This window comes from Coptis chinensis, chromosome 2 (assembly GCF_015680905.1).
Source record: "Coptis chinensis isolate HL-2020 chromosome 2, ASM1568090v1, whole genome shotgun sequence".
NCBI lineage: Eukaryota > Viridiplantae > Streptophyta > Magnoliopsida > Ranunculales > Ranunculaceae > Coptis > Coptis chinensis.
In genome coordinates this window covers 617,260-629,689 of record NC_141457.1, presented here as the reverse complement: position 1 = coordinate 629,689, position 12,430 = coordinate 617,260, and the positions used below count along the sequence as shown (strand labels likewise).

Genomic DNA, 12,430 nt, shown 5'->3' with positions numbered 1-12,430 from the left:
ATGTATCCTTGCTGGACATGTATCCTTTATGTGGCATCTTACTGCAGTATCAAAAATCAATGTTTCTTATAGCTAATTACCATTCCTTCTCTTTTCTCTGTTTTAAATTTTGAGTGTACAATTTCTATGAAGGATTGAACTTGGTGGTGGACAAGGGAAAACGGCCAATGGACCCATTTAAGGATCCTTCAAACAAAAAAATTAAATATTCGATTCCTACAACAGATAGGTTGAACCTTCAACCACCTCCTGGCTTCTAGGTATTCTTGTTGTTTCTATTACATTGGTTCGTTAATCCACATGGTACTTATTTCTTACTGGTCTCATGATTTATATGTTTGCTTCTCTATTTATTTTGGGTTATGTATATAGCATCCAAACCGACCAACCGTAGACAAGGGAAAACGCCCAATGGACCCTTCTCTTGATCCTTCGAATCGGCCGATAAGCACCTTTGTCCCTCTCCAAGATAGACTCAACCTTCAACCACCTCGTGGCTTTGAGGTAATTGAATTGCGGTCTTATGTGATTTATTATACTAACTGTTGACATTGCACATCAAATTTGCTTTATATTTTCTCCTTCTCTAACTTTTTCTTTGTTCTTTATATAGAGGCCAAACCGACCAAACCTACAAAACAGAAAACGCCCACTGAACCATTCTCTTGATCCTCTTAACAAGGAAAAACGTGTCTCTGTCCCTCCACAAGATAGACTTACCCTTCACCAACCTCATAGTTCTCAGGTACTAATACTCCTACAATGTTTCCCTCTAATTATCTACCCAATTATCCTTTTTTTCTATTTTCTTATCATTTACCTATTTGCTATGTCACTTGCATACCTTATCTTCGGGTGTTTCTTTACATATGGGACTTCGCCGATACCAATATTGCCATATATATTATCTTTATTTCATATACCTTATATGCTTTATAGTCGTTTCTTTGCATATAGTAGTTATATAGATTTTACCTTTGAAAATTTGGTTTATGTTTATCTCTGTTCCAATTTCAAATTCTATTTCGTTTCCTCTATATGCTCTTATCCAATTACACCAACTTATCTCAAATCAGACGATTGACTACAATTTGCCCAATCAGGTACAACTATCCCCTTCTCCTATCAAAGACGTTCGCCTAACAAATAGAATTATTGCACAGCGTGCTCGAAGGGAAAAGGAAAAATTGAATAAACATAATGGGCATCAAGCAATGGCCCATCGATTGTCTGGTTTTGTGGTGGATGTCCACCCTCCAATTCCAGGAACTCCACCTCAAACTGTCAGGCTTCTACCTCAGCATAGTCCAATCACACCTCATTCCACATCAACTAAACGACTCAATTCTGCGGAATCTCTTCGAACATCTCTCTCTGTTCTTAATCCTATTAGGTTATTTACACTGCCTGAAGAATGTACTCATGTTGATTCAGCACCTGTAAGCAATAGGTGAGTCTCGTATGTCATTTTATTGGTTTTCCTTGCATTCCAATTCACACCTCACCTTTATTAGCTTTCTACAGCACATGTATTCTTAGCTCTAGTGTTGCGTTACCAAATAATGCAATTCCAAATTTCATAAATGAGTCCTTCACATCAACGTCGTCTTACCAAAATGCAAGGTATAGCACCACAGAGCTCTTTACAACTTTCACTTCATATTTTCTACTTTCCAATATTTTCTTACCCATATAAGATCCCTTGCAATGCGTGTAACCTCATTTCGTCTACATCAAGCTTCCCTGATGCAATACCACATTTACCAAGTCTACGTTCTGAGTCAATATCAGCTAACCAAAATTCAAGGTAATTTCTCTGCTAAAATGTTTGCAATAATAACAAATTGTTTACACCTCAGTCTAAATTCTTTTAATACTTCATTCTTGAGTAAACCACAGTCATTCCAGCATACTGCACAACCGTTCTCTGAACGTGTTGATGCCATGAGTGAAGATGACGATGAAGATGCACTTGACTACAATGGGGATGTGCACATGACTCATAATCCTAACCGCCCAGTTGAACAAGGAAGACACTACTTGGGGAAAATGGACGTTCAATGTCCATTTTGTAAGACACTTCATTGGATGGATGAACGATTATCAAAGTCATCACTGTCACGTCCTCTTTTTGGGAGATGTTGTTTACAAGGAAAGATAAAGCGTCCTCCTTTGCAACCACTGCCACCTGCCCTTAAAGCCTTATACGATGGGAATGATCGGAAGACAAAGTCATTTCGAAGATATATGCGACAATATAATCAAGCTTTTGCATTTACAAGTCTTGGAGTACAAGAACACTTATTTATGGGCCGGGTCCAAGGCCTTTCACTATTCACGGTGAACTCGCGACATCGCGACCGGGCTTTAATTCTGCGCGGGATATCAAGCTACTTATTCTCAACTTTACATCTATGATCCCAGTGCTGCACTAGCTGTCCGTCAACTTCGTAATCCTAAGCTCAACACGGATGTCTTGAAAATCATTCAAGCTACTATGCTCCAATATAACCGCTTTTCTGATACATATCGCCACGCATATGATGTTCTTAGATCGGCTTCTTCTGAGCATGGTCAGAACTTCAATGTACCTACTTATTTACATTACACTGCTTCAAGAGACAGTCGTCGGTACAACTTACCAACAGCAGATGAGGTTGCTGTCATTTTGCCCGGTGATGGCAATGAGCGAGCAAGTATGAGAGACATTGTCATTTATCTGAAAGGAGGGCAAGAATTCATGCAAATTAGTGAGTGTCATCCAGCTTACTTACCATTGCATTATGTCCTATTGTTTCCCCATGGGGAGCTTGGATGGACACCTGAATTGCGGCGTTGGGACTCTTCAACCGCTACCACCACTAATGATCGCTTGACACAGATGAATTTTTATTCTTACCTACTGTTTGATCGCCCCACAAAGTACTCAGCTATTTTGCGAGGGAGAAAGTTGTTTGAGGAGTTTGTGGTGGACGGATGGGCATCAACCGAGCAAAACAAAATGCGCTACTATAGGCAACAACAAGACAAGCTCCGTGCAGAACTATATCAAGGTATCACTGATGTGTCAGCTAATGCTGTCGATCCAAATCAGATTGGAAGGCGAGTCATACTACCATCATCCTGTATCGGCAGCCCTAGGCATATGTTTGAAAATTTTCAAGACTCCATGGCAATTATACATTACAATCACCATCCAGACATATTCCTCACAATGACTGCAAACCTGCAGTGAACGGAAATTCTTGAAACATTGTTTACAAACCAAACTGCTTATGATCGCCCGGAGGTGGTTGCCCGTGCTTTTGAATTGAAACGAAGAGCTTTGATGGAAGTAATCAAGAAGCGTGGTGTCCTTGGTGTGGCAGTTGCTCATGTTTACACCATTGAATTTCATAAACGTGGTCTGCCACATATGCATGCACTTATATATCTTTGGCATTCAAACAAGATCCGAGTACCTGCACAAGTGGATCGCATTGTATCTGCAGAATTTCCTGATCCTGACACTGAGCCTGAATTATTTCGTACTGTACTAAGATGTATGGTTCATGGCCCATGTGGCCTTAAATATCACTATCCAAACTCTCCTTGCATGGTTAATCGTTAATGTAAATATCACTATCCCCGAGCTTTCACAGATTGTACAACTATGGATACAAATGGATATGCTCTCTACCGTCGTTGTGACAATGGGAAGTCTTATTTTGTTAGAGAACATACAGTTGATAATAGAAATGTTGTTCCTTACAATCCTTACCTTTCTAAGATGTTTGATTGTCATACTAATGTTGAAGTTTGTGCAGGACTTATTTGTGTGAAATACATTCACAAGTACATATTTAAAGGTAATTACAGAACAACAATTGTGTTGAATGAATTGGATGAGATCAAGCAATATTTGGATGCGAGATATATTGGTCCACCTGAAGCTGCTGTGAGATTGTTAGGAATTTCTTTGCACGAGGAGATTCCAACAGTTGTGAGATTAGCCCTTCATCTCCCTGGAATGCATCGTGTTGTGTATAATGCTAATGAGTCTATGCATGATATCTGGCGAGAGGCGAGAGGCAAGGTCAACTCTTCTGCATTTTTTGATTGTTGCACTTCAGATGCACGTGCAAGGGGGCTCACATATCAACAAGTGCCAGAACACTACGTTTGGATCAAGCAACACCAAAATTGGAAATTCCGGGAACATGGGTTTGCTATTGGTAGAATGTATTTCGCGAGTCCTAATTCTGGTGAAAGGTTTTACTTACGCTTGCTTCTAACCATCGTGAAAGGGCCACAGTCCTTTGATGATCTGAAAACGACTGGTGCTGATTTACATCCAACTTTCAAAGAAGCATGTATTGGGCGCGGACTTCTTGAGGATGATAGTGAATGGGTGCAGTGTCTGCAAGAGGCCTTAACCATGCAGACTGCCTATCATCTTCGTCGACTATTCTGTGTTATTCTCGCAGAATGCAATCCTCTATATCCCCAAACATTGTGGCATGATTTTTGGGAGAGTATCTGCGACGACCTCTCACACAAACTTCGAACCGTCTTCAACATTCCAGAACCTACCGCAGCTGAGGTCCAAGATTATGGTTTATTTCTTCTAAATGAGATTCTCATAGAGTCGTAAAAAGCGCTCATTAATTTTCCTCCTATGCCACTATCAACCACCAATTGGAACTCAGTTGTTGGTAACCGACTTATATGGGACCAACGACAATTTCAATATGATCCACAAACTGAAAAAGCACATGGCAACAGAGTTCATTTAAATGTTGATCAACACTCGGCATATAAAGCAGTCCTGGATTCTGTTTACCGAAATCAAGGGACACTCTTCTTTTTGAATGGGGCAGCAGGGACAAGCAAGAATTTTGTCTATAACACCATTGCTGCTACGTGTCGGATTGAGGGACATATTGTTATTATGGTTGCTTCATCTGGAATAGCTTCATTGCTATTGGCTGGCGGTTAAACTGCTCACTCAACCTTTTGCATCCCACTGGACATTCTTGATACCTCGGTTTGTGGGTTCAATAAGAATTCACCGCATGCCCACTTATTCAGGGAAACTAAACTTATTATTTGGGATGAGGTCCCAATGCAAAATAAGTTCTGTGTTGAGGCAGTTGATCAGACGCTTCGGGATACTTGCAACAATAATAAGCCTTTCGGTGGAATTACAGTTGTTCTTGGTGGTGACTTTCGCCAATGCCTTCCAGGTATACCCAAAGGGGTGCGAGAACAAATTGTGTGTGCTTCTTTGCGGTGTTCTTTCCTCTGGAATCATATTCGGGTTCTAACTTTGGTACAAAACATGAGATTAGAACATGGGAACTCTGCAAATATGGGAATCACAAATTTCTTGATTGAGGTAACCACTTATGTATTCTGTTTTCTCCTCCTTTGTTTCAAACTTATATCCATTAATCTTTTTCTGTCTTCCTTCGTTTAGATTGGAAGTGATCCAAGTGAGACGGTGGAACTGCCATCGACAATTCGTCAATGTGCAGATCTTCGAGAACTAATTTCTACTACATACCCTCAGCTGAGTCATGCTGCCACAGTCACCCCAGGATATTTAACTAAGCGTACAATTCTTTCGGCACGCAATGATGATGTCAATGAAATTAATGCAACAGCTTTGAATATATTCCCAGGAGAAATGACTCTCTTTCTAGCTGCCGACAAGATGGAGGATGCAGAAGCAAATAATCCAAGTAATATTAATCAATACCCAAATGAGTACCTAAACACACTTGATCCAACTGGTCTGCCACCATTTCGTCTTAACCTTAAAGTTGGTAGTCCTATAATGTTGTTGCGAAATATTGCTCCCAGAGATGGACTATGCAATGGAACCCGATTGGTTGTGGTACAATGCAAACCACACGTTCTTTTTTCCAGCATTTTAACTGGTGAAAAAGCGGGCAATGAAGCTTTTATTCCAAGGATATCTTTGTCACCGTCGTCTTCCGATTTTCCTTTCCATATGACGAGAAGACAATTTCCAGTTCGATTGGCCTATTCAATGACTATTAATAAGTCTCAAGGACAATCAGTGAAGTATGTTGGTATTGACCTCCGCACGGAAGTTTTCAGTCATGGTCAATTGTATGTGGCGCTCTCAAGATGCACTTCGGACGGATCGGCATTCTTACGCCTCCAAATGCAGAAAGTCAAACCGCTTGAATGTCGATACCCATAAGTTTTGCTATAAACATCTTCAACGACAAATGTGTAATATCCCATTTCCCTCTTAGTTTATTTTCTTTCGCTTTGTTTTCGTAAGTGGACACTTTTGTTCCTGTACTTACTGTCTTTCGTAACATATGAACAGGCACCTGACATATTTTTGTCACTAGGAATAACCCGTGCCTATGGCACGGTTGGTTATTAGGCACTAAATATATCGAATGGAGTTGCTTATTATGTTTTAAAGACATGTACACCTTGTGATCCCATGTAAAAAAAGTGTCCTTTGACTTGCCATCTTTGGAATAAGAACCCCGAACCGAATTGACTTACTAAAAGCTCTCAATGGAAAGAAGTTCTTCCAAAAAAAAAAAAAAAAAAAAAAAATTGAACCTAACATAGTGTAATATTCTACTATGAATAATAGAACCTATATTTCTTTGAATATCTGCGTAAGAAATTATTTTTTATGCCCGATTTTAAATCCTCAATCATATACGCAAACCGATGACTTTTTTTTTCGACAATTTTGAAACATAGATTAATTAGGATCGATGTTTCGTTTTGCAATTCTAAGCTTTTGTCTTTTTCTATCAGATCTTCATAGTTGTAATCTTTTACTTCAAACGTATACACATGGCCTTAATAAGTCAATTGCTCCTCCGGCAGCTAAATGTTCTGATCCTTCTTGTATTGTCAATGGTGTCCCTTTAAATTTGTATATCGGTGGTTTGTATTCCAAATGTTTCACTTATATTATCGGAATAGTTGTAATGAGAATAGAAAAAGCAAACTTAGGAAAATGTAAATACAACATGCTTAGTAAAGGACATATCATTTAACATATGAAAAAGCATACTGTGTCAGTTCCGAAAAAATTATATTTTTTTCACCCAAGTCTAATGGATAATCATTACCTTAGAATCGAGCATTACAAATTCAATGCTAATGGTGCAATTTTTCTTCAAATTAATTGGTTTCCACATTCATGTGACTCGAACCCTAATCTTCCACCGGTTCGTTCGAGTGTGAAGTTTGTCGAGATCGGTGAATTGCTGATTCAACATTTTCTCCAGAAGCTATTATTTAGAAAATTCAATACGTTAAACTGAGAAAATGGGAAATGTGTCAAAATGCCTTAAAATTCAACAGGAAAAATATCCGTCTCGGTTTCATAAACGATTAGCATAAGGCGCAATAAAAACTCATAACTATTCGGCAAACTGATCAAGCATAAATCAAATACATACACCATAAACATTACAAAGAAACTAACTAAACATAGCGTGCACTTATAAAAGTCACAACGTAAATTTAAAACATTAAACCCAGGAGGAACAAAGTGAAAAAATGGAAAACCACCATAATGTTGGTTTTAATGCGCTCGACTCCGCAATGGTGTTTCAATATCCACCACACACTTGTCTACCCACTAACAAAATCTCAACCTAATCCGACCTTGCCTTAACAACCTGATGTCTAAAAAAATTGCAATCTACAACTCAATATCATTTGAAAGCATAGGAAATGTATATGTAGTTTAAATATATATTACACGGTGAACAAGTAGTAAGCATTGTCTTTTTTTATATTCACAATCCTATATTCATGGGAAAAATAAGAAAAAGACGACGTCTCTAACCTACATCCAGGACCAAAAAATTGTAATGAACCAAGGTGCAATAAAACCTAACAACAATTCGGCAAGTTGAGTAAGCATAAGGTACCCAACTACAACGAATATACTTGTACTTTTTTTTACTTAACTTTTACTCTAATAGGACGAACATGAACTGAAAAGATAGAGGAGGATGCAGGCTAATAGGGAGTTTGCTAGGAGGTCAAGATTAAAGAGCTACAATTAATTAAAGATAACTATTGGGATTCCAAATGTAATAATTCATTTACAAAACATTTAATTCATTAAATAAATCTCAACGGTGTTAATGAGAATTAGCCTCAAAGGGGTTTCAAAACGATATCTACCGTACACATGTCCCCCATTCATTGAATTTCTTGATTTACACTAATGGTTAAAAAAACAAATATAGTAGAAAAATGAATTCTATGAAATTAAATTGATCTACAATTGTTTTTCTCTGAATTAAAAGCTGCATATTTGTAAAAGAGTATAAGAACAAAAAATTATATGATGAGGAAGTACGTGCACTTATTCACCTCCTCATTTGCTTGAAAAACTGAGTGACTATTGGCGAGCATTCGTTAGTGTGGCTGACAGTTTGTAAACTTGGTCTTGTTATTGTAAAAGTTTCAAGAATAGGAAAAACAGTTACTCTAAAGGGTCTTAAGTATAGTAGCATGCATCATTATAAAGATTAGGAAGCTCTTGTACTAACTCTGTTACGCTACTTCTAATAACATAACAGTTGGAAGGCGTAGCAAAGCATGTTTTGTGGCCCATTTACAACTTTTATGTAAGAGCTCGTGAAACAAAGCTCATCCTATAAGGGACCAATCTAAATTAGAACAAACAAACAAAGAACATGAATTGGGAAAACAACAGTTAGAAAAGATGGAAAACTAAGCTACTTCAATTAGGTATTTTAACATGTTGTTGCTGAAGTATATACTACTCCACTTTCAAGAAAGATGTTTCTTCACTTGCCAGTGGTAGAATCATGATCATTAGGAGGGTCATCAATTATGTAGTTTTTTTTTAACATAAATTAGAGATACCAATTTAATACTTGGTTAAATATAAACGATAGCTTTTACGGGGTTTTTAGCAACAAAATGGCATTTGTTTTATAAGCGACTATGTCTTAAAACATGCTCAAGACGTATTAGTTCAACTTCGACCCATTTAGTTTGAAGACCATGCTCCAGGACTCTTTCCTAATTAACTCTTGTGCAAATTCAAAGAAATACTAAAAAGACCTTAATGGGTGAGACACACAGAAAGATCAGGGCAGCAGGTGTAACACCAATATTCCAATATCACTAAACGACTATACTAAACGTTGAATGCATATAAAGCTTCTGAGTGGAGTGAGAAATCCCGAATGAGCATGTTATTAACTGAAGTAAAGAAATATAGAATGCAAGCGTAAACTGCTTAAGTCTTCAGAAATTGAGACCAAATATTTATGTCACACCGTAATATTTTCTAAAGAAATAGATGATACATTACCACTTAAAAGATTCATTCCAGGCTAAGATTTTGAGGTTTGTGAGATATACTGTAAAGCCTAACCCATAAAATTAGATATTCTCATTAATGTGAAATAAGAAATGATTAAATACACTTTTTTCGGTCAATCTGAAGCAACTATGGATATTGATCACGGGCTTGGAATAGAAATTGTGAAGGTATCAAAGGAAGACGGAAAAATATGCGTGGAGTTTTTACGTGGGTGATATCATATAGGATTCAAGGCCTAACACTCGTCAACATAAGACTACATAAAAACATTAATGAACCGCAACTATGCAATACTTACTGAGTCAATTTTTTCGGTCATAATATCAGGAAAGGTAAGTTCTTTCTTATTGAGAATAATATTGATTAGTGTAGCATTACAATAGGTAGAATGGCTTTTTCCTTAACCAAAATAATGGTAGAAACATAACAGCAGATACTTCGCAGAAACATAACGCCGCATAGACTTTTCTCTGTCTCAGTGCTTGCTCATTACTTCAAAAAAAAATCTTCCTAGTGGTCAAGCTAGTATAGAGTATAGGGTAGAGTGGTAGACAGTTACTGGGGTAAATCTGAATTCTGAGCACACAAACGGGTAGACAGTGCAGATCGATATCCTTTGAAAGGCAGATTATTCAATTCCAAAGTGGTTGCAAACTAGCAATGGTCGGCTCAATCAAAATTGGGGAACACCACTTCGTAATGGCTTTCACTTTGTCGTATTCAATTTTGTCCATCAAATTAAATTCAATTTTGTCCATCAAATTAAATTCAGTTTCGTCATTCAATTTAAATTCAGTATTCACGAAGCCTTCGGACTCCAATAGGATAAGTGGTTCATATCGTTTGATATCCATGTTGAAAACTCCCAATTCATGATTCATATTTCCATATCCATACGTGGAGAAGGATGCTACCAAATGGATGCAATTTGGTTTCCATCCTGGGAAGTCTGAAGCTGATAGGGAGAAGGAGTACGTATCACCAACAAACACCATACGATTGCAAAGGCTCTTCATCTCAACCCACTTAAGCTCAACGAGGTCCAGCTTGAAGACAAGAAATTCAGGAGTAAAATCACTGTCCTCTCTGTTATAGTCATTGTCATCGTTATTGTCATTGTTTATGCCCATATCCCTAGCCCTTTTGAATAGGAACCGATCCAAGTCACAGTAACGATTTTCCATAGCCCTTGTAATTAGTAACAGATCCCCAGCAGACTCTACAAGATACTTGGGGTAAAAAGTCTCACAGCTAAAAGGGCATGGTGCGACGGTTTACCAGCATGGGCTCGCTGGAATTGTTTAGGTCACAAGAAAAAACATGTCCTTTATGATCGACAAAGTAAAACTGATCTCGATAACAAATAATGTCTTTCACTGGTTCATAATCCAAGTTTACGTGGGTCCAAGCATTGTCACCTGGCCTGCAGAAGATTAATCTGCCTTCGAGACCACCGATTGCCATGACTAGAAAGTTGGGATCTGATGCTGGGTTGGCAGACAAAAAAAAGCTTTTCAAGACAGTCTGTCAAAGTTTCAATAGAAGGGAGATGGATCTCATTATCAACGGATAGGAACGGATTGAGTAGACAAACATCACCGTGGTTGTCAACAGTTACCAACCATCCACGGCTAGAACCACAGATGTGCAAATTACGGGGTACATGTAACTTGGAATTGTAGACTCTTTTCTCATTAATGTTGAACAAACTTTGTGTTTTAATGTCGTCGAGTTGAGTAGGAAGCATGAGCATAGGAACTTGGCGGGGTATATAGCGACGAATGTCGTGATAAACAGATTGCCATAACTTACAAACCGCACCAAACCTGATGTAATCCTTGGCATCGACCAATTTACGCCCAATTTCATAGAAAATATGGTCAGGAAGTTCCGACCAGTCAACCACTGTAACAACATCATCACATGGGGTATTGGGCAGGAAAAGAGCCGCACTTCCAAAGCATGTTGCCTCTCCATCCTTAATCTGATCCATTACGACGAGAAGATCGGAATATATATGTTCTGATAATACTACTAAGATATATTATTATTAGAAAGAAAAGAGGAGGTACGTTCTTCTACAGTATCACAAGGCATAATATATATAGCTAGGTGAAGCTAAGAAGAAGTTCCCTAATCATGCACAGACACTAATTCCCTAATTGTACTCTAATAACAAAACTATGATACTTACATCCCGAATAAAGTGTAACCCACATATACCGGCATACGAGAAGACAATAAGCAAGCCTACCTCAAAAGACCAAGGAAACGGATCCTCTTGAATCTTGATTGATCCCTTGGTTGGACTTAAACACACTAGGCCTTGTGGGCTTCCCATTAAGAAAATAATCCCATGGTCCATTAAAGAAAAATACCTACAGCTCGGTCAGAACTATCTAATTCTTATCTCTACACTATATCTGTGGTTATCAGGAACCACACTTCTCAACCGAATAAGCTATTTCTAATCTCTCATATTTTACAATTTAGAAACACCTCCCTCAATTATTCTAATAAGCTCCCTCCATTTTAAATAATTTACAAAAAACTCCATCACCTGATTGAAATTAGAATTAGCGTTCACTGAAATTAGAATCAACCCCTCCTAATGTTTTTATATTGTTTTTTAAAAATATTAGAGTGACAGGTTTAAAGATTTGAAAAAAACAATCGTGAGTACGGTTCACATACTTGTAGAAAATGATAGCTAGACATGTATATCAAATTGGTACTATTTCACCCCTATGTCTATCATTTTCTTAACCTTTACCTTCCCATCGATAATTTGGTATTACTTTTTGGGTTAACTAGTAGAATTAGAAAACAAGTATGAAACCGTCTTCGCATCCCCAAGTAGGCCCCACTTGAAAAGGCCCGCCCCCCCTGGGATAGGGCTCTATTTTGAAAAAAGGCCCTACCATTCTCCAAATGAAGTTTATGGATCAAACTTAGGGATGTCCATTCTCGCCCAAACCCAAAAACCCGAAAAAAAAACCAAGACCGAACCCCCTGCCTCGAGCAGACAAAACCCGAACCCAACCCGGACCAAAAAATACATAGGGTCGG

General features: G+C 38.1%; 3 protein-coding genes across 3 annotated transcripts; all 3 read left to right on the top strand.

Annotated features, from left to right (window-relative positions):
- The first annotated feature begins 3,652 nt into the window (after positions 1-3,652).
- Positions 3,653-4,633, top strand: LOC147514257 (uncharacterized). Its single transcript, XM_086581389.1, has one exon. The coding sequence runs from the start codon at positions 3,653-3,655 to the stop codon at positions 4,631-4,633; it is 981 nt and encodes a 326-aa protein (XP_086437515.1).
- A 24-nt stretch (positions 4,634-4,657) lies between these two features.
- Positions 4,658-4,978, top strand: LOC147514256 (uncharacterized). Its single transcript, XM_086581387.1, has one exon. It carries the CDS (start codon positions 4,658-4,660, stop codon positions 4,976-4,978), a length of 321 nt encoding a protein of 106 aa, XP_086437513.1.
- Positions 4,979-5,104: 126 nt separating this feature from the next.
- Positions 5,105-6,403, top strand: LOC147514255 (uncharacterized). The gene is made up of 3 exons (XM_086581382.1): positions 5,105-5,377; positions 5,459-5,878; positions 6,344-6,403. Exons 1-3 carry the CDS (start codon positions 5,105-5,107, stop codon positions 6,401-6,403), a joined length of 753 nt encoding a protein of 250 aa, XP_086437508.1.
- The last annotated feature ends 6,027 nt before the right edge of the window (positions 6,404-12,430 follow it).